Source organism: Medicago truncatula, chromosome 2, assembly GCF_003473485.1.
Source record: "Medicago truncatula cultivar Jemalong A17 chromosome 2, MtrunA17r5.0-ANR, whole genome shotgun sequence".
Taxonomy (NCBI): domain Eukaryota; kingdom Viridiplantae; phylum Streptophyta; class Magnoliopsida; order Fabales; family Fabaceae; genus Medicago; species Medicago truncatula.
In genome coordinates this window covers 16,010,985-16,035,233 of record NC_053043.1, presented here as the reverse complement: position 1 = coordinate 16,035,233, position 24,249 = coordinate 16,010,985, and the positions used below count along the sequence as shown (strand labels likewise).

At 30.7% G+C, this 24,249-nt stretch overlaps 2 protein-coding genes across 2 annotated transcripts; one reads left to right on the top strand and one right to left on the bottom strand.

The window, feature by feature from the left end:
* Positions 1–14,270: 14,270 nt before the first annotated feature.
* Positions 14,271–16,294, top strand: LOC11437666 (nifU-like protein 3, chloroplastic). Its single transcript, XM_003594909.4, is given in 5 exon segments — positions 14,271–14,654; positions 14,870–14,990; positions 15,445–15,743; positions 16,093–16,132; positions 16,135–16,294. Coding segments are annotated over 5 exon segments (597 nt in total). The 5' UTR covers positions 14,271–14,537; the 3' UTR covers positions 16,155–16,294.
* A 4,828-nt stretch (positions 16,295–21,122) lies between these two features.
* LOC11440582 (transcription factor bHLH146) lies at positions 21,123–22,138 on the bottom strand. The gene has a single exon (XM_003594908.4). The coding sequence runs from the start codon at positions 21,834–21,836 to the stop codon at positions 21,297–21,299; it is 540 nt and encodes a 179-aa protein (XP_003594956.1). The 5' UTR covers positions 21,837–22,138; the 3' UTR covers positions 21,123–21,296.
* Positions 22,139–24,249: the final 2,111 nt, after the last annotated feature.

Here is a 24,249-nt window from a genome sequence, read left to right as displayed (position 1 = left end):
AAAACAATGCACATGTGTGCTCTTCTAGTATTACAGTACATTTTTTATATATCTTTCTTTGGCTTTGTTGATTTTTCTGAAAATGTCCAAGATTCAAGCATTCTAACTTTTTTTTTACTCTCCATTAGACTAGTTTTCTTTAAGAATTTAAACTAACTTATTCAAATTGATATTAATGAGAATCGAACTAGACACAAGGAAGCACATTCTAAAGTCTGAATAATTATTATTTATGTTAAATATCAAACTCGGATATACATACAATCGATTTTAAGGTTTGAATGACATCATTTAACTGGTTAATTAGTTCAACATGTAATCATAGTTATTTAACTGAACACTATAATTGAATGGTAAGAAGAGATTAGATTGACCATAATTCAACCTCTTTATTTTGCATGAGAGTGAGGGTAATTAGGAGAATGATTATTAGTAATATCATTACCACTCAACAAAGTGCACTTGCTCTTAGTATGTTTTATGCATCCATTTAAAAAGTCATGTCTATATATTCTTAGAACACTTGTTAAAGAAGTATAAAATGAAATAAATCAGAAACTATAATATTTAAACTTTTTAAAAGTTCAATACACTATTTCCGAATTGCTGTGAGTTCGGACAAAATCACACCAATGAAAATAAAGATGTGTGGAGGTGGAGCAAAGGGAGTGGTAATCAATGAGCAAAGTATCCTCAAGCAACAACAACAACAACGAAACAGTTCTAAAACTATGTGTAAAACATCACCACAAGCATAACCAAAGGAACAAGATAAGAAATCAAGAAAGAAAACAAATACACCAAGATGGTAACCTAGTTCGATCCAATATGACCTACTCTGACGGAGAGAGAAAATCTCCAATCCACTAAGATAAAAGTGATACAAAGGGGTTACAAGAAATAGCTTACAAGCTCACAAAGAACAAATTCTAATTTCTACCCATTTTTCAAGTCACCCACACTCTCAATGAATCCTATGAGAAAACACAAAAGAAATCTTTTTTATCATTCCAATGGTGAAATCTCATTATCCAATGTGTTTACAATGTTTCCTAACCCAAGAGAACCTCACTACAAAGACATTCAACCCAAAGGTTACCTCATTTGTAAACCCAAATTTCTCTCTCTTCAAGCTCTACTTCAAAAATTGAACTGAAACACTTAAATAGTATCCTGAAACTGTCAAAATCGTGGCACGATTCGAAATGTACGACACAAGGTGCGAAAACCTTATCCAGAAATCGTGTCACCAATTGTACACCAGAAAAAACATGCTTCGTGCCAAAGAAAATCGTGACACGCTTCACAAATCGTGTCACGGTTGAAATTTTCTCAGAATCACAAATTTAAAGGCAATATCAACACGAATAAAATTTTTATATTTGTATCTTTAAAACACTACTCTATAAACATTCTTTAACATTTTCCTTTTAAAAAAAAGTTTTGTGTTCGTAACAAGATCATTAAAGTGACCAGTCATATTACTTGACAAAGGCTAATCATCAACAAAATTGCTTGATATTTCATACCTATTTTATTTTATATAAAATAAAATAAGGAAGAATAAATTAAGATAAACGAGCATACCGTTGTTGAACAAGTTCATCTTATATCCTTAAAAAAAAAAAAAAAAAATCATCTTATATATATATGTTAGGTCAAACCTTTATTATATTGCGCAAAAAAAAAACATTTATTATATTTTTTTGAGGTGAAACCTTTATTATACTTGTTCAATCCTTGTTGGATATGATGATGCATTAGATTAGAGGGTATCTAATGGATGTACTCCCTTTGTTCTGTTTTTTCTTCTTCTTCTTTTGAATGGTATATATATATATATAGATAGGTAGAGAGGATCCGTTGACACCAGGTGTCAACGGATTCGTTGACACAAAATCTTAAGCGTTCATTTCTCTTAATCTAATGGTCAATAATGATTCATCAAAATCTTAATGTGGACATTCAATATTTTATATCTCACTTTTAAGACTATTTATTATATTCTCTCTCATCAATCTCATTCACATTCTTCTCTAAAACCTCATTTTTTTTTGTCTGTTTCTTCCTTCTATCATCCATGATGTTTCTATCATTTACCATTGTTGGAGGTAGAAATTTCATGATTCTTGAATTTTAAATTTCATCAAATTTCTAATGCATCAGCCGAAAAACTCCTTAAATTTTGCAAGAAAATACTGATGTTTATAGGATGCTTAATTATATCAAAGCAATCATGAAGGTTCAACGCCCTTGGGAGAAATAATTGGATGAGGAGATTGAGACATACTTCAATCCATTTGTTATAATTATAGGTTTTTAACCATGATTGCACAATTAATTAAAATGTCACCAGGTAGTATCCTTCGCTCCAAATGAATTGGTTTTGGTTAAAGTTGAAATTTGAGATTGTTGGGAGTATAACAAATTTTATGCTTTTGGTAAATGAAAAACCATTAAATTGAATTGCTGCCATTCCTGAGATCACTGGGAAAAACGAACATGTTCATTCTTGAAAGCATTAAAGATGAGGTGAGCATAATTAGTGTGCGGGTCACCTCATGTTAGTGATTTAGGGAATAAATACATACCATTAGATCAATTAATTCAATGGATGAGATTTGGTGTCAATATAACCGTTGACACCTGGTGTCAACGGATCCTGTCTCATATATATATATATATATAAACATTTTTACATGTATTTAATTAGACTGAATGAATTATTTCAGATGATAACATTGACTTTGTAAGTTGAAAGATGAAAAGTTGATCTTTGCATAACACACACATATATAATTGAGAAATGATATTCGTACAACCACTTTCTCACAAGAGAAAAAATAAGTTGTCACAAAAGTTATCTCATATGATTGTTCAAATAACACTACTCTATATAACTCGATCTCCCTCCCTTACCTAAAAGATCAAAAGCATACGACAACTCTAATTATGATAGTATCATTTAAAAAAAAAAAAAAAACTATTTAATTTCTTTTACGTAAATTCAAAATACTATCTTTTTTTAGGGGAAAATTCAAAACACCATGCCATCAATTATTAGTTAAAGTTTATATGAATTTAATCGGTGGTTGTCATTCTTATATTGTGTGAGACTTGTGCGTCTTATTCTAACTCTCTATGGGCATGACATACACATAAATTTATACGTTTATATTTTTTGAAAGACATAGAAAAACCCTTATATTATTAATAACTAACCATATCACAAGGTGTGCTAGATTAAAAAAAAAATATTCAACATAGATGATTGAAGAAAGAAAAAAAAAAAATTAGATGTATTTTTAGATTTTTTTTTATGGAGTAATTATTATAATATATTGCATTAAGAAGTTGATGTGTCTAGGTTGGCCATGTGAACCATCCAATGCCAAATGGGACATGACAGTCAACAACATATAAAGATAAGAAATACAATAAAATAATACCTTGTTGCACACAAAAAAAAATAAAAAAAATACCTACTTCAGGATGAAAGATATCACTATCCCATTTCTTGGAGGATGATGTTATTACCTATGTTAGTACGTTGTTATTTTCTAAAAAAAATATCAAGAACAATAAAAATTTGTAAAATTCAATATCCTGCTTGATTCAATAACAACAGTGTTTCTATGCTGTCACGAGTTGCCCTCAGCATGACGGTAATAAAATCATAGCTAGCCCTCTAAAAAATATAGTATTAATTATTTTATAACTTTTGTTAGATCTTTTGTGGGATTATATTGTCTTTTTCGTTTCTATAATTAAGATTCACGTCCCCATTTGTGGGATTTAAGATCTATTGTCTTGTTTTTGTAGGATTTGAAATTGAAATGACTGAGAGATATATTTCAAAGATATGTTTTAGTACAAAAAAGATTGTTGGTGAAATATATTTGTTAACATCTTAATCGTTTCTTTTTTATATTAAACATTTCAGGTCCCTGCGAGCTTAACTCTTGGTAAAAACAATGAATAACATATGCAAGGTTCGGAGTTCGAATCCTGGCACGCGTCCATTGTGCTTCTCATTGTAGGCTTGTGGCGGCATAGTTGGTAAAATGTTGGCACGAAACATGAGGTGTTTGTTTGAGTCCCCTAAGAGACTTCTTTAGTAGACACACATGGTCATGGATGGTAGAAGCCAAGAGGTTGGTACATGTACACAGTTTTACGAATGTTGTCATATGAGAGTTATTGATCGTGTCTTTCATTCATTTGATTAATGATATATATACACAAAAGTCTTTTATTTGATCTCATAAACTCTTGGTCAGATCCTTAATATGAATGTTGCTCATGATATGCATGTTTTAGAAGAATATTGGATAGATCGACGAGATTTTACTTAAGTTGTCTCCGAGTTCAAAAGCAAAAATTTGAAGGAAAAAACGTAGGGATATTCTCATAATAATTTTGTACACCTTCTGATCACTATTATAAATAAAAATTAATATTTTACATTTATTTAATAAATGATGTATGTGGTCTTTATTTTCCTTTTTTATTTCTAGTCATTTTCTTTTTTTTGGATTTAGTTTATTTCTCCCATATTTATTTATTTTTCCCTTTTTCTCGTTAATAATTTTTTTAGACTATGAGAAAAAGAAACTTTGATTTGATCAATAAAATCTAAACTTGGATTAGATTGGGGAAGGCACGCGTTGTAGCCTAAGAAAGGAACAAGCCGTAGAAAGTAGACCCTCACACGACCATCACACTTTCTTGACACCACCATCATATTTTCTTCTCTTTTTTTTCATTGTTTGTTTTTCTTTCATCAATCATCATCTAACATATTGGAGTTAGAATTCTTCTAGTGACCAATAAATTTCAATATACACTGAATTATTGAACTCTAATGTGAAGTTCATTCAGATACAAGTCAATAGTGTTATTCATGGTTTTAACGAAGGACTTACCATGTCATGTTAGTTTTCAACTTTATCTTAATATGTCATTAGGGTTGGGAATAGACCAGATCAGACCTTGATAGGCTTAAGTCTGACCTACGGAAAAAAAATTACAAGCCTGAGCCTGGCCTATGGCCTATCATAGATCGTTTTTCTTGGCCTGACTTATTTAAAAGTCTGGTCTGACCTGAAAGCCTACATCCAGACCTATTTTACATTAAAGTCATTAAATAGTTCATTTTACCTACTAAATAGGCTAAATAGGTCTTAAAAGCTTATTTCATTGCAAGCAAAGCAAATTTTAATAACATTAAAGCTTGCTTAAAAGCCTATTACAACAAAGCCTATTATGGAACTTATAGGTAGAGAAAAATATGTTTATATTTTTAATGCATGCAATTGTTTAATATAAAAAATATGTTTTAATAAATAGGTATTAACAGGTCGGTCTATCAGGCTTAACGGGTTTTTCTAGAAGTCTAAGCCTGCCCTATTTAACTAAACATACTTTTTAAAAGTCTAAGCCTAAGCCTCTCTACTAAACAGGTCAGACCATAGCAGGCCAGGCCGCAGACCCCTGTAGACCGGCCTAACCTATTCCCAACCCTACATGTCATCATATATTTTTACTTTAAAGAAATTTTATGTTAAAAATGATATTTTGTAGGTTTTTGAAAAATCGACTACACAACTTTCCATTCTTTTCTATTTTATGTTAGAAATAACTTTGTTAGCATGACCATTGATTAAAAAAAAATCAAATTATGTGCGAAAATAAGATGGTACTCTCAATCTCAAATCCTTTTTATGAAATCTTCCAATTATTAATGCAACTTATTTTAAACATTCTTAAATAATGTACTTACAATTAAAGACCTAGACCTAGTAAGGTCTTTCGCCACAGAAGGGGGACGTAGAATAAAACAAAAACTGCAAAACAAGATCTGTCAATCTCGTATTAGCCACTCCCATCCTCAATTATATGGAAACATATTGTCCCAAAAAATTTCAGCCTCTTATATTATACTTTACCTAATAAAATGGGGTATACAATCCAATAAGAAGAAGAAAAAAAACCCGTGACAGTATAAATCTAAAATCTCCAATTGAATCAAAATACACGTAGTACAAAAATAAATATTTTGATCATGAACTTGAGTTGAGTATCCCACTATTTAAAAATGAAATTTTGTATATGATTGGTCCTTTTCATCACATTAGACGTCATGATCCACAACTTCATAAGAAGCTCACACTTATCACATGGATGTCTTGTTGATAAGGTATGGCCATAAAAATGTTGTGCAATGTGGGGTCAAAATAATACAATGGTGACATTTGTCACATACCCAACCATGAAAGTTGTTCATATAGTACTAAACCCTAATCTTATAATTTATCATGTTGTTTCTATGTTCCAACCATAGTGCAAGAGATCTAATGTTCACTTTCTGATTTGACATGTTTTGGGATCAGTTATTGATTAATTAGTTAAGATTTTTATTCATGTGGGTTCATTAGGAGATTGATTAAAGAAGCAATTGACTCTTAAGATCGAGCTTTTTGATTAAGCATGCTTAATTAAAGTGTTGTTTACTTTTGGTTGTTGATTGAGATTAATCAAACACCAATGGGAGCATCGTACCTACTTTATATTATATCATATCATCATATAATGGTTATTGAAATGACGCCAGCCTGTTTTGCAAACTACTAAAATTGCTAGCTTTATCATCGTTGAAATCATAGTATCCATGTTAATTAATTATGGTTATCAATCAAAAAGATTGGCATTATTATTGACAAATAATTGAGCTCTTTGTATGATGCATTTATCTTGACACCGACACTAAATTTGGCTGCTTAAAAAAATAAAGTGTTTCGATAATAAGTTTAAGGATTATATTAAAGAAAATTTTATTAAAAATACAAGCTGTTATTAAAGACTAGGTATTTATTTTGTTATGTAAATTTGGAAATTGGATACCACGCTGTAACTGTGTTAACGCAGTATGGTTATGGGCCGCCCGATCAAAATTAACGGTTGTGATCAAAATTGTGTGAAACTGTTTATGCAAATTTAAACCGTTAGATCGTATTTCTATAGCCATGATTGTGTATTGCGTGAAATTGCATGGGACAGTTACAACAAGAAATCCGGATCTGTATATTTGCACTTTTTTTTTTTTTCTCTCTAAGATTTTACTTTGTGAGTTACGACCCTTATTCTCTACTTTTGCATGAATATAGTTGTAAAATCTAGTATTGGAAAAATTCAAAATACTATTATCTCCATTTTTATATATAAGACCTTTTTTTTTGTCAAAATCACAAAAATTAAAAAAATGAATATTTATATTAAAATTGTTTGTAATCACAGTTGTTTGTAATCGCAATTGTAGTAGATAATTAATAATCATGTGAATGTTGTCAGAGACCTAAAAGAGTCAAAGTAAAGTTGTCATTATTGACAAAAAAGAGCAAAGTAGTTAATATTTTTCTTAGACCATTATTATTATTTTTTTTTGGTAGATAGACGAAATGGCAAAGGCATTATAAACTCACACACACAAGTGGAGGTACCGGGGTTCGAACCCCGGTCATGACATCCGGCCTAACAATTTCGGCATTTTGCCAGTTGAGCTAGGACTTCTGGATCTTAGACCATTATTTAATATGCACAAACAAATTAATATTACATAATGCATAACCTTATTTTCATTATTGATTTATTAAATTTCATCGTATTTTATTTAATTTAATAGTAAATTTTTGTGTGATGCAAGCCACGTGTCCTTTGTACTTCTTAGACTTGATCTTTTCTTATAGGAGATATACATGACACATATCTCACAATTTAGAGCCACCTAAAAACTCATTTTTGATACAATTGTTAATTACTCCCTCCGGTCCTATTTATAAGAGAATTTTGGGTCAACAAAAGTTGATGTATCTAGTTAAAAATTCAGTCCAAATACATTCACTTTTGTTGACCTAAATTTCTCTTATAAATAGGACCGGAGGTAGTATAATTTATAGAAGAGATTAGAGGGAAGGGAATCCCACAGGTTGGTCATCAAGGAACACAGAAAAATAAGCATGATTAATTCTTAGTTAAAAATAAATCAAAGAGGTAAAGAAAAAGTTTATTAAATCCAATTCAGCTCCCACATTCAGTGAATCAGATTCGGAGTATGACTTCCCCACCAACAAAGATTAAAATAAGAACATTAAAATTGATATTATAATATTTAAAGGACAAAAGGAATCTCAACATTTTTAGATGAAAGCTTATCTTCTATGGATCCAATACCCTCTCTTCATTTATAATAATATATCCTAAGCATCCCATGTTATTCTAGTGCTGACATTGATATCACTCTTTTTTTTCTTTCTTCCTTAATCTTTTTTTAAACCCTTCTCAATTATTGTGTCAAAAGTATATTTTTTTGGATAACGTTGATGCAACTGGTAAAATTGTTGTCATGTGATTGGAATGTCAAGAGTTGAAGTCTTGGAAACAGTTTTTTATGTTAAAAATAAGATAAATCTGCATACAATACATCAAATGGTAGAATTTCTTCCTCAACTACGAGAGCTTTAATGCATCGGATTATCCTTTTTAATATCTATTATTTCATTTCCATTCTTCTTGTGTTATTAAATATCAAAGCAGGTACAAAGTTGTTACAATGTTACAATACAAGAGCACTCTTTTCTTTCACAGACTGGCTCTGACATTTTCATAAGTTATTGGCTCTTTGATAATATAATTTTATTTAGATTCTATTATTAGAAAATTCCATTGGAAAAGTTAGTGCATCCCCTAAAGCCATGACAAGCTAGAAATTGCAACTTTGGCTTTTTTGCGTTAGTAGTATTTGGCATATGATTTTAAATATAAAAACTTTCAACCATATAGTCATAAAAAATTATTACATTTGTATGCACATTAATAAATCAAAAGATAATTTTATCATATATATATTTTTCTTTAAAGTGAAATGATTAGTTTAGAGGAGCCAATTATTTATAAAGAAATGGTCAAGGGGATGAAATATTTTTTTCTTAATGATTCTCTTATAACTTAATTATTGGACATCCAAGATCCAAAAAAAGCTAGTGTTGTTTTTATCAATCACATGGGCAAAGCATTAAGTTAAGATTGGAGATTTAGAAACAATTGAACAACAGACAAGAATCTGATAGTTTGATTGCATTGTTTTGCTTTTGTTCTTTGGAGGAATCTGCTAAGTTATGGGGTCAGAAAATAAAATTTCATACAAACAATCTGTCCATGTGTTTGATGTATAGATCTTACAATCCAATGAGTTGGGAAAGGGTTGAGGAATGTTTATAAATTTAGTATGCTATCTTGAAATAGAAGTTAAATACATGTTATATCTTTTATGGAATTAGATTGATTGAGTCCTAAAAAATTTGAAGTATACCCAACTCTTGTTGGTTAAAGTGGCAAACTAAATAATTTCTTTTAAAAGGTTTTTTTTAGGCGTATTTTTTTTAAAGGTTAAATATGTTTCTAGATTTTACAAAATTTTAAAAAATATAAGTTTAGTCTTCAATTATTTTTTATTCACTCACAAAATTTTGGTCGTAGTTTTTTGAATAAAAGAAATCACCATTGAAAACCTTTTGTCGAATCATCAAATAATTTTTAAGTTTAACAACACATATATGATTCATCTAACTTTATTGAAATGTGCGAGGTTATTTCTTCACATATTTTTTGAGAAGGGAATTGTTGCGCTGACAAGTTGGCAAGTATGAGTCTTTCAATTTAGGTCTCCGTTTGATTGACTGATTTGCCACATCTTTTACACTTTGATTTCTATAGAGACAGATGTGGTCTGCCTATTTACAGATTCTCTTAATCTGTTGTTTATCTTATCAATTTTCTTTCTTGTTTTGAGGGTTTTAGTCTAGTCCTCCATCTTGTATATACTTTTCCCCCCCTTTTTTTAATATTTTTTTTTGAGATTTACGGTATAGGATGGAGGTTCATCGGGATACCAACCTAATTGAGATGTTATTGCTTCCTCTTGATGCATGTCCTCTCTCGCTTATATAAAAAAAATTACCTGACTTTATTTAAATCAATAACATAATATGTATATCATTGGACCGTTTGGATGAATGTTCCTACATGCATTACTGAACCATACATAAAAAATAGATTAGGCATGCCTAACTTTAGGTTTGTTACCTATTAAGGAGGTTTTTGGTTTGGTCCCCCTCCTTTTTTGTATTTCTTTTCCTTGCTCTATATATATTTCTTTTGATAGTCTAGCTCTTTGCTAGCTATCTCTTTTTTAAAAAAAAAAAAAAATGTATATCATTGGACAGTGGTCTAGACTAAAAGAGTTTTTTTACGGGCTAAATAAGACTTGAAGATATATAATAAACTAAAGGTATATGAGGTAAAAAAAATTGTTACCTTTTCTAAATGGATTATTCAAATTATATGAAAAGAAAAAGATAGGAGAAAAGAAAAAAAGGCAACTAAGGAGACAGACAAAATAAAATTCAAAATATTGCTTTCAAGTCAAGCCTTTTCCTTTTATTCGACCATGCAACATCAAAGACTAAAAATGACATTAAGATACCAAAAAAATATTGTGATGCGTTACATTATTTGATTTGGAAAACTATATAGATAAAAAGGAGAGGGAGAAACTTCTCTTTTGGTCGGATAGGATAGGGTTACTTTTTTTCTTGGTCAAAAAGATATACTCCTAAGTCTTGTTACATGACTAAGATTGTGCTTCACATTAAAATGCAATATTTGATCTTATGTCACACATTTCACTTGGTTGGTTATTGTGGCAAACCTAAGTGGTATAGGAAATGAAGAGTATTGAGTGGCTAACTAAGTGCGCCACAACTCTACTTGTTCACACACAAAAACAAAATGACATTTGTGACTATAATAGTATATACGATTCAAATATTTTCAGTACTATTTGCAAGTTTTTATTCGACTTTATTCTCATTCATTAGTTTGTATTGTACTCCCTCCGTTCCTTTTTAAGTGTCAATTTTGGAAAATAAATTTGTTCCTATTTAACTGTCATTTTCAAAGTTCAATGCAACATTAAATGTTGTTTTACCAATATTATCCTTAGTTATTTATTGCGGAGAGAGAAATATATGAAATGAGATATTAAATGAATAAGGTTATTATAGTAAAAGTATAGCTTATTGCATCAAAAGTAGTATCAATTGTTGATTGTCTTGGTTTGTGTAAAATATCAAAATGTGACAATTAAAAAGGAACGGAGGTAGTACTTAAGAAGTAAGAATCATTTTCATTTATCACATGACAAGGGTTTTTATCTTTTTACCATGTGGTTTTTTCTGTATCCTTTTTTAAATTTCTCCTTTAAACTTAAATAGAAATGAACAGTGATGATATGTGAAATATAATGGAATTTCTTTTCCCACCCTCTCATGCTTCTCACACGCCCTCTAAAATTTAAAAAACGAAACCTTTGAATTTTTGGTTTTTATAATCCAATATGTGGTTTTCCCCTAATTTCAAAAGGCAAAAAATTAGCCACTGTTGTCTTAGGCATTGTTGCTTTAGCCACGATTTAACCATGACTAACTGCTTTTTTCACCAATTCGAAGTCGAAAATCCGAAAAAATAGGTCTTCATGTTTTATAATTTGAACACTCTTTATTTGAAAGTTAAATTTTCCTTTTTCTCCAATGATTTTTTTGGCACAAGAGTGGTTCGAAGCATATAGGAAGTGTTCATATTATAAAATCCATAAAATCAAGTCATTCAGATTTAGAATCTAAACTTCTTGTGCCAAAAAATCATGAAGAAAAAGTGTTCATATATATAGGGACGATTTCCGAATTATAAAATTCGAAATACTTTTTTTTTCGATTTTCAAATCCAAAATGGTGGAAAAAGTTGAACCATGGCTAAAACGGCTTTTTTACACTTTAAAAATAGGGAAAAACCTCATTTCGGATTATAAAACTCGAACACATTGTTGAAATTTTGGAGGGCGAGGGAAAAACATGGAGGGTGGGAAAAAGAAACCCTCAAATAATAAGGCAGAAAACCAAGTGTGACAAAAGTAAGTTTTAACGGGCCTACAATAGTCATGTAAAAATCTCCTTAGAAATTTGCTGTTCACACTTCTTAAAAGACTGAAAAACACTGGTAAATGACTGAAAAACTCCGGCGGCAGTTAACTGCCAATGAATTAAAGAACCGGTGGCAGTTAAGTGCCGAGAATTCCATCAACAGTTAACTATCGAGGCAATACTGATACAAATATGGCAGAAACTCTCATCAATTATTACTTTCAATCTCTAAAATAATTTCAAATCTCTCTCAAAATTATTACTCTCAAATTCTTAGTTGATTAATTTAGTTAAAATGTTTGCATGATGTTTATGTTATAGTTTTGAATTTTAGAATTTTTTTTAATTTTGGTGTTTTCTATTTTTATTTTATTTTAGTTTTTGAGTAGATTTACAAGTAAGAGTAAATGATTTATTTTAAGAGTAGATGTAAGTTGATTAATTTAGTTAAAATGTTTGCATGATGTTTATGTTATAGTTTTGAATTTTAGGGTTACTTTTAATTTTGGTGTTTTCTATTTTTATTTTAGTTTAGTTTTTGAGTAGATTTACACATAAGAGTAAATGATTTATTTTAAGAGTAGATATAAGTTGATTAATTTTGTTATATTTTTTTTTTTTTGCATTTTTATGTTCCTTTTTAGTAAAACATTTTAGGGTTTATGTATAATTTGCACTCAAAGTGTTTGATGAAATGTTTGAATGAGTTTTTTTATTAATTGTTTATTTCTTTATGGTGTAGGTTTGAAACAATGACCGATTTATTCAGTGTTTGCGTACGCTTCAACGGTGGAAATCCTCGGATGTTCAAGGTTCGGTACATTAATGTCACGGTAAAAGGTCTCAAGAATCAACTGGATGAAATCAACAAAGAACTCAACCCTAGAGACACACGGAGGGTGGAATACATTTGGTATGAACGTTCAACATTGGACGACGAGAGAATAACGTTCAGTCGGCTAGAATTAAAGAATGACAACGACGTCAGAAGCATGTTCTTGATTTTTTGGCAGCGCAGCATGGTTCCGGTGATCGATATGTTTGTCACGTTGCGGAGATCAACTGAAGATATTCTCAACAGTTTGATTCCGCTAGAATATCGTGATTAGGTAGGGAATGCACCTTCCAACTACAACAATTGTCATACTTCTTAAATTGGATAAATTCAAACTTGCTAAATAACAGTTCTCAAGCATTCACCTGGAAGTTTTATTGTTCCTTTCAAAACAACATGTATTTTGCAGAATAAGTTATGATATTGAATTCCTTCATATAAGATGAGTGTCACGGAATGGACCTCATTCTATATGTGATGATTCCTCTTATACGAGGGAATTTGATGTGATAACATATATAGATGATTCTGCCTAATACATGTTGTTTTGATAGGAACAATAAAACTTCCGGGTGAATGCTTGAGAGCTGTTGTTTAGCAGGTTTAAATTTATTCAATTTCAGAGGTAAGACAATTGTTGTACCACATATCTCTACCCGAATGTAATGTAATGATATGACATATTTAGGAACTTTATGTAATGTAATGTTACTTTTAATCGAAATTATTCAATACGCGACTTTAATCAAAATTATTCAATACGCGACTTTATTCAAAGTACCATAGCGCGCGGCATATAAAAAACATAAAAAGAGATTCAAAACAATTAAACATTACAAACCATTACATTCAATCATCTTCCTCATCACACAAGTCAATTGGGTTGTCTCGACAGTCCCTGGGGCACCTGCTTTTGGTTGAGGACCAAAATAGCATGTCCTTCCGCTCCTCCTCAACCTAAAATGATTGTACACCAACACCTTCGAATCCTTTTTTTTACGGAACCATCACATTCGATTCCGTACCATGTCATAGACGATTTTGCTTTCTTCTTCTCATCACCCTCCTTTTTGTTCAACTGAACATCACTGTGATTCTGATTCAGAGAAATATGTACATAAACAAGTGTCTTATAGGGAAGGAGAGTATGCATTCTACCCTTCAAAAGAGAGGAGTGTATATTTTAACATAAAAGGGGAGGGAAGTGTAATTAAAGATTCTCTTAGGGGAGGAGAGTGTAATTTACTCATTTTATAATAATAATAAAAAAAATGCATCCTATTTTTTGAGGTGTTCAAATTGTATCATCTAAATTGATGTCCAAAACAGAGAAAACTCATTTTCAATTATATAATCCAAAAATTTCATGGACATTTCATAAGATGGAAAAGGAATAAGTCCAATAACAAATCCAACTCTCACACAGTTTCCATGTAGCTTGTGTGTTTCAGTTTTATCCACAAACTTAGGAACTGTTATTTTATTTTACTTTATTTTTTATTTATCATCATACAAAATCAATGTCAGCCAATCAAGAAAGAAAATACTTTCTATCATCATCTTTGGCACAAAACTTCTTCCAAAAACTAAATTATCAGTTTCACAATTATAGCTCATTATTATTCTTATGGTAGCTTTCTGGAACTGTTCATATTACTCACACTCAAATGTTGGGTGGTGCACTTTCAACTCCAACAACTCAATGCCTCAAAACAAGAACAACAATAGTTACGATGCTTTATCCATCTCATAGATTATTGTCCACACATTTTTGTCTCTTTAAGGTACCACTTCTCTTCATCCATGTTCCTTGTTTTTTTGTCTGAATACTCCTCAAATTAAGCGTGTCTTAGTGCCGGATATGTATCGTTTGGATACCAACACGTATAATTCCATTGAATTATGTCATTTTCTCCATGTTTGAGTTTCATAGGGTATGTGTGAGTTTTTTTTTGGAATATTTATGTGACTCATATTTTGTTTTTTTTCTTTCTTGAAGAATCTTATAGCAGGTAATAGAAGATTTTCATCAAATGAGAGTTGTTTTCTCAGAGGTCATCAAATTAATATTAAGCAAGTTTTCGGGCTTATCTCTCGTCGAGCTCCAAGAAACAAAGCAGGTTCTTCTAGAGTTTCATCAATTTGAACATACTTGTATTGATTATTTGTTAAATTTTAATCAATTTTCTGATTTTATTGGATGAAAGTTAGTACTAGTAGTTTAGTATAATACATTTCAATTGTTTGGCACTTAAGAGAATTGAAAGTGTGAGTGATTTTGTTCCTTAATAAGAATTCATGATTTTACCAAATTGCAATCTAGCACTGATATAGACACGACACTCATATTGACACATAGGTTTTGGTAATAGTTTAAAAAATACAAGCGATTAAATGTAACATGTGTCAGTGTCATGTTGGTGTCAGACTCTGACACATGTTAGACACAAAACACATCTTCAATCCAAGGTGTCGGTGCCACATAGCTTGCAATCATCTAATAAAGTAGCTTGGAAGGGAGGTGAGACAATAGTTGAATGTAGCATTCACATTCCAATGTTTTTTTTGTTGCAGGATTTGTTGTTTCTCCAAGATGTGTCTTGCCACTGACAGAAGAGAATGTAGAAAAAGTTTTGGATGAAGTAAGGCCTGGTTTGATGGCTGATGGAGGGAATGTGGCATTGCATGAGATAGATGGTCTCGTTGTTATCCTCAAACTACAAGGAGCGTGTGGATCATGTCCTAGCTCAACCATGACATTAAAGATGGGGATTGAAACTCGCCTTCGCGATAAGATTCCAGAAATCTTGGAGGTTGAACAGATACTAGATACTGAGACTGGTCTTGAGCTAACCGAAGATAATGTTGAAAGTGTATGTAATTCGAACCTTATGCATCATTTCTTGCATTGCGATAATTTCATTTGTATATCACTTCCTTCGTAATAAAACATAAAAGCTTCTTCCCATAAAATTTCAAGAATGTCGTATGAAAACAGTTTGACCTGATAAGGTAAGTGCTTAACTAAGTTGTTTATCCAAACATGATCTAAGTTTACACATATTCTCATATTTATAGTGCCTTATATGTTTGTAGAAAAATAATCTCTGAGAAAACATTCACATGTATCTATATATGCTGCATAATTGATGTTGCTAGTGACAACTTCTTGTTGCTTTAATGTAAAGATTGCGAATCATATAAAATTGTTCATTTTTTCAGGTTCTTTCAGAAATTAGACCATATCTTATTGGAACTGGGGGAGGAACATTAGAACTTGTTGAGATTAATGATTACATCGTTAAAGTTCGGCTAAGTGGACCGGCAGCAGGAGTTATGACAGTTCGTGTTGCGTTAACGCAGAAGCTGAGAGACAAGATACCTTCTATTGCTGCTGTGCAGCTAATAGAATGATGTAACATATTAGTTCTTTATGTTTTGAATTCGTTTGTTAAAAGATGAAATATAAAAAATAAATACAGATATAACTTGTCTTGAAAAAAGAAATTCAGTGAGTTTTACTCTAATAGGGTACATGAAGTATTCAACAACCTTTATTAGTTTTCTTGTATAAATTAAGATGTGAATGCTATTGCTTGTATATCATTTAATGTTGTTTTTGTTGCTAGAGTTAAAAACTGGTTGTGTGGCAAAAATATCAACCTGGTAAAATTTCATAAAAGATCATGATCAGAAATTGAAAGTGAGATTGATATTTTTACAATCTAAATGTCAGTGACATTGTAAAATGACATTATCTATCTAATTATGCAGTATTCTCCTTTAGTTTTTCATAGGTTTCCTCCACTTGAGATAATCGAGTAAATGGTTTTTTCATAACCTAAGAACATCAACCGTTCCTGATTTCAAAATTACTTCATTCATATGAATCCAGATGGACTAAATTATGACCAACACTATCCAGATCGACAATGTTACCACCGAAATCTAGCACAAGCGGCTGGTGCGTAAGGTGTGTGAGTATTGTAAACCCTAGGATACCAACTTCAATTTCTAATGATATAAAATAAAAAGTTGGCCATGTTGAATAAAATGGTCTATAAGAACCATGTGTAAAACACCCTTAAAAACTAGCACATCAAAACAAGATGACCAAATCGACATCAATTGGAGTCAGCACTAAACTGTTGCATTAAACTTCAGGTGAATGATGAAAAAACTATGAAACCGGTACATCAAAATTATTCATATTTTTTTTAATAAATATTTTGCCGGTACATCAAAATCATGAGCCTCTTGTGCAATTTTCAAAAGGCAATCAAGTTTGATCTAATCACCATAATATTTGGGTAGCATAAACCAATATTCAGAATGACAACCCGAGACTTTCATTTGATTTTTTTTTCCCTTAACTCTTTTGTTTGGCAAACAACTTTGACTATTATATGAATTAAATTTTATATTGTCAAAAGAAAAAAATAATAATGTTCACAAAAAACAATTAAGAAATAATAATAATCTAAGCCCACTTCCTTCTTGTTTGTTTATACTTCATCACGAAAAGAAGATATTTGAATTTTAGCAGAACTTCAATATGCTTTCCGTAGACCAAGAAAAAGGATAAGCCAATGAAAAATACTCTTTTCACTTTTTAAATTTTTCTTTTTTTCAATTGTCGTTGGTCCAACGACATTTAACTGTCGGACTTTTCAGCGGCAACTAAGTGTCGTTTGACACTTTTAAAATCGATTAAACCGCTCTAAAAAGTGTTGGACGACACTTATCCACCACTTTTTTAACATCAAGCTCAAAGTCTATAGGTTCTAAACTCAGCTCATGAACCCATTTTAAAGCAGTTAAAAGTCTCAGAGCCTCACCAATATGTACATCGCAAATTGGTTCAAACCAACACAAAATTGCCTCTCTAATCCCTTATACAAATTTCAATTACAACTTTATTGGTTTATTTTGAGAAGGACACGTCAATGTTACATATTTAAATTTGCCGACATTAGGTTAAGACCACTTGTTGTTACCTACATGCCTTTGGGTGACGCAGGTCAAACGTCTTACAAATCTGGCTACCTTTTAATCTTGCATCATAGTCTTAGCACGCTCCATTAGATATACGTGTTAATCTTACATATACTTTTCTACACAAAGCTGGGCTTATGCCCCAATTTAGATTAAAAGAAAATTTGCAACGGGAAATAATATCTTCCTTTATATAGTCTAGCAATGAGAGTCGGGATTTATCATACCTCTCCACTCCTATTTCCCAAGCATAACTATACTAAAGAAAGATTTTTAAAGCTCATACCTCCATTCTTTATGTGCATGGATAATTTGTCCCATTAGAGCCCACAAATACCATTGTTTTGAGCTTCTGAATGACCCCACCAAAACGTGTTTATCATCTTTTCTATTTCATCACACAACGATACATGAAGAGTGAACAAGCTCATAAGATAGGTTGAAATAGAGTGGAGCACCAATTTAATAAGAACCTTTATATCATTCCCTTGAAAAGTCTCTTACTACTCCATGAATTAATTTTCTTCCAAATCTTATCTTTGATAAAACTGAAAGTTGCTTTCTTACTTCTTCCGATCGAAGAAGGTCAGCCTAGATATTTACCGGTACCAAGAACAACCTGGACCCAAGCTTGTTTGCTATGTTTTTATGCGATGTTGTGATACATTTCTGGTACAAAAAATCTCAATTTTTTTTTTAAGATTCATAGCTTGACTTAAGACTTTTATGTAATTAAATGGACAAAATATTCTTCATTTTGATGGCTTCATTAGCATTAGCTCTAGACAATAAAAAACAATCATCCACAAAGAGGAGGTGCGATATGATTGATGCATTAGTGCAAATTTTGACACCATTAATATCACCATTAGCTTTTGCTTTTCAGATAAAAACAGATAAACCTTTCTCGTAAATAATGAATAAGTAGGGAGAGAGGGGTCTCCTTGCCTTAACCCTCTACCAGGAATAAAAGGTACAGGTGTGCTACCATTAAACAAAATAGAATAATTTACGGTTTCAACACACATCATAATCCATTGTTCTATTGATGAGAAAAACTCATTTCCATCATAACCCCTTTGAGATAATTCAAGTCAATTATGTCCGATGTCTTGCTAATATCAAGCTTCAAAACAACATCGCCATATTTTCCTCTAACTTTTACATAGAGCAATAGGTCACAAATCTTTCATAGAAACTTGGAATTCACCTTTTGGAATTAGGGCGATGTTTTTCATGTTGACGGTTGATGGGAAAATACATGTCAAAAGCCAACCACACCATTGATTACAAATTTCATCTCCATATCTCGACCAATTGTTTTGAAAGAATCTTGGATCGAATCCATCCTGTCCAAGGCATTTATCTGGTTTCATAGAGAATAGAACTTCCTTGAATTCTTAAATCACAAAACATGCTGATAATGTGTTTTGTTGTAACTTTAATATTTTACCTTGATTTGTCTTGATTTCTAATGGTATGTGTTGAATAGACTTGCATGGAAATTATCTTCCTTTAATTTCGTAATATGATCTAAACATCAAATCCTAATCGATCAAAAATCTTATCTTTAACAATCTACCAAGTGTGTATATAAAGAACATTCCAATCATTATTTATTAATAAAAATGGGACTCTATTATGATGGATAAATATAGTAGTTGCACAAAGGTGTCACTTCACACAACAATGCTCGCAACAAGAGCAATGACCATAATTGCGATTTAAAACCATGGGATAGATATACATGTTCGAAAAACATTGTAGAAACTCATCCAAAGGATGTTTCTTCTCTTTGACAAGTGATATGTTTTTCTCTATAAATAGAGACAATGTGAAGACAAAAATGAACATGAAATTCATATTTTCATGATCCAACTCACTGTAAAATAATGTCTACGCATTTTTTTTCTTTTATCTAATCCACGAAAGTAATTGAGAGAACATTTTATTGTAAAATATCATTCATCGATACACTTAGAGTGAGTGTGCAATTAACTTTAAAGATTCCAAAGTATCATGAAAAAGGTTCACGATTATTTCAATTGCATCCAATTTGCAAAAAAAAAATGGTGGGGGCGAGTGGATACTAAAGTTTAATGGGTTCACATATGTTTTGAAATTTATTTGAGCAACCATCATCATGTTCTTCATTATCTTCTTGTTCACAAGGTCGATTCAATAAACCTTGAGGTATAAAACAAAATTTGAAATGAAGCCAGTTAAAAACTAACAACAACTAAATTTGAGGCATTTCAAGCCTAGTTTTTGACAATATTAAACAACATTATTAAAACAATATTAGATGAGTAATGCTGACGACGCTCTCTTTTGACCACAATCTCTAATACTCATTATCTTATTGGTTTAAATAATTGTGGGTCTACATTTTGAAAATTGAACCCACACAAAGTGGTGGGACATTGATTTCGTCCAATAAAAGAGTAAGTGTTGAAGAGAGTGTCGCAAGCATTTCTCATATTAGATACATTCACACAAGATTGATTGACTTTTTAATAAATTAATTAGTAGCAAAATTAATGAATGAAGTTTATACTATCCAACCTAAAATAATTACTAATAAAACAAAATTTACACAATTAATTAAATTAAAACAATAAACTTGAGACCTAAAGTGATGATGCTCAAGATAACTGCCTCAAATGCCACCCCTTGGGACGACCCTCCTTGTTCAAGTCTTTGCACCACTTCTCAAAACAAGATCTCACATCTAACAAAGATCTAATCGATAAAACATGGGGTTTAATTAATAGATTGAGCTAATCTCTAATTGATTAAGTTTCCTATTTCAAACACACAAACTTTATCACTCAACTCATACAAACGCATGAATATAATGTGCATGGGAAAGAAAAACAAAAAATTAGAATGTTACCAATACTTGTGAGTTGGTAATCTTTCTTTTAATAAACCTCTACTATTACTTGAATCTGATAATTATAAAGACATATCAACTAACTTACTGCCCTAAAAAAATTCATTTATTGATTCACTTAGGAGTCTTCCATAAGTACCGTTTTAGTAAGTAATCCATAGCTAGTATAATATTTTATGATATATTTGCTCATAATAATTTATTGAAATAAAAAAGGTGTGAAGAATTAATGGCATACACACAATAGAAAATAAAAAATTATAATATTTTTGTTGAATTGGATAAATTTAGTTTTTACTTCTAGATTCAAGTTTTCCAGCCTTAATATTTTCCCTTGTTCCCTATTCCCCCATAAACAGGATTAAAACTATATACATATATCCATACATTTGAAAACAATAGTACAAAATACACTAATGTTGATTTGACAATTATATTATAATATTAAAAATATGTAACACATAGATTATGGTTAAAGATTTTCTCCACTTGTCTCATATAATTAAACAACAAAACATACAAGATTATAATTAATTCAACTTGTCTGATGAGTGAGGCACTGAAGAATATTCACCTGCATTTGCAAACAACTTACATAGCTCTCTAATTCATTCACCATTTCCTCATCACATATAATCTCTTCTCCTCCTGGTATCAATTTTCTTAGACACCTCAATTGGTCATCCACAATTTCATCTTCATCACCATCAATATTTTCTTCAACCAAAATCTTATTAGCCTCAGATTTTGAACAAATTTTTTTAGAGAAATCAAGTGGGACCATTTCATTTTGTTGATAATTAATCCTTGATGAACCTTCATCACCATCCTTTTGAAGCTTGGTTTTTAGAGCATTACTCCATGCAAAACCTTGAGATGAAAAAACCATTGCCATGTCCACTTCATACTTGACAACACTTTCAACATTCTTGGCTTCTATAGAAGTTCTTCTTTCCTTGATCTTCATCAAAGCTGGTGCTAAATAATTAATGTAGTTTTTAGTAAATTTTGCTTGCACTACTTTGTTTGGTTCAACTGAATAAACACGTTTGCGTTTAGCTTTTTGACCTTCCATAAAAGCAAAGAAAAAATATTGGACAATATTTTTTCACCTAAAAAAACACCCTTTTGTTAAATCTAAATAAAAAATATATATGTAAATATGTAGTGCAATAAAATTGATGAGGAAGATGAAGAAGAATTGTTGATATGAAGTTGTAATAATGAATAAATAGAAAGAGAGAAAAAAGTAAAGTGGAAAGTGAAGGAATGAACTAGAGTTATAGTGCTTTCTTGTGTAAGCTATGATGAGGGGAATGAAGGCAAAAACAAGCTTTTAGGGTGTGTTGGTTGTGATGAGGTTACTCTTGAAATCAGTTCAAGATATAGGCTTGAGAATTTCAAGTTGTAATAATAATAATAAATTAATTTTTTTTTTCTTGAAATGAGAGGGGCCCATCATGCAAAATAATTGGAATGATAAGGATATTTAATTTTATTATTCAATAACATTATTATTTGAAATTTAATCTAAATCACATGTTTTAAAGATGTGATATATCATAATCAATAAAATTTGGAGCTTTAGCTGAAAACACATTGAGTTCTTTTTTCACCTATAAAGAAACAGACTTTTATAGTATACAAATATTAGTGTCTCTATTCAAAAAAAAAAAAAGTGTATGTATATTATATAGTATTTTTCTCCTTTCTCAAAGTTTAAAAATTTGATTTATGGTACATTTTTTTAGGGTTAAGCCATCGAAAATAATCTTAAAACTAATACAGGTTGTTTTCGAGGGTCAAGCCGCTAGTAGATTCTAATAGCTTCGTGGTTGTCGACAATAGTTTGCATGAAGTGTAAATCCTTTAACACCATATATTAAATGTATTATTACAATTTGAAGAACATTTTTTTGAATACAATGTTCTTCCTTCAAAAGTTTGTCAAATAATATATTTTTTTGTGTGTGAAATAAGAATCACTTATTAGCGTATTATTAGATTATTTCCAAATAAAAAATACCAGACACGTAAATATAAAAATTAATCACTCAAGTCGTATAGGATTTGAAACAACAAAATAATTAATATTTGATCAATATCAAACTCATATTTAAATTTGAGAATCTAATTAAGCTAGAATGGAGGTACATTATCTCATCCAAACATCCTTAAATAGCATATGGTAGATTAAGCTACTAATAGAATTTTAATATCAAAATGCCACACATAATTTGAGTTAAATAAAAATTATAAATGTGATAGATATTATGATTAGAGGAAGAGAATATTAATTACATGCACACGTACAAATTGAGAGTGATTATAGGGAGGCAAAGATATGAGTGGAAGCAAAATAGTGGGAGAGGTCTATTTTGAAGGGCACATGGCCTCACATGCTTCTTGCTTTTTTTTCACAACTACCCATAGAAACGAACTCTCTCCTCTCTTCCCATGTGCCACTAGAAAACAAAAACACTAAAACCCCACTATAAATGTACTCACATGACTCCACCCATTTAAGTGCTACCCTTTTCTCTTTGCATTTTCAGGGTCTCCCCTACTTACAAGTTTTTCTCCCTCATTTCAAATCAACCAGCTCATCCTACTCCTACTACTACTTTTCCTTTCTAAACCCTTTTCTTTTGGAAATCCATTTTTTTTGCATTTGTTGCATGTTTCAACTGTCCAATGTTACAAATTACTTGATTTTTAAGATGATAAAAATTGATTTTGAATGAATTGATTTTAATAAAAATAAAATTAAGTATAATTAATAATTTATGTTTGAATATATTTAATGTATGCAAATATGAGTTGAATAATAATAAAGAATGTGCTTTATTAGATGAAAAATTGAGTAAAAAAAATCATGTTTTTAATCGAAAGGTACGAATTATGTCTTCAAGCAAAAAATTACTAACACTGTAATGACAAACGATCTATGAAGTCCAGATACATGATACGATATAGATACGATACGACAATGATACGTCAATATATAATTTTTTTAAAATTTAAGATACGATACGACTGAGATATTTCAATAAAAAAATTAAATTTAACTACATATTAAAACTTAAAATACAAAATATGGACAAAAACTCATAAGCAAAAAAATTGGCGCAAAATCTAGACCAAACAGACATAGAAAAACAATAAGGCACAACAATGAAATTGCCTTCACACAACAATCAACAATAACATAGTTCTCAAATAAACAAAGAGACACAAAATAAGATGCGGCAACAATAGAAATATAAATGTAAGTAATATTGATAATAAAGAAAGCGACAACTAATCAATTACATATATGATATATCCTAAGTAGAGAACATCATTACTTAGTCAATTACATATATACCAAATATAATAGAAACATCAGGTAGCCCGTATATATCGGTTTTCCACCGCATATCCCTCGTATCCCAGATGTATCTGAAAAGTATTGGATAATCATTTAAAAAAATTAAAAAAAATCTTCG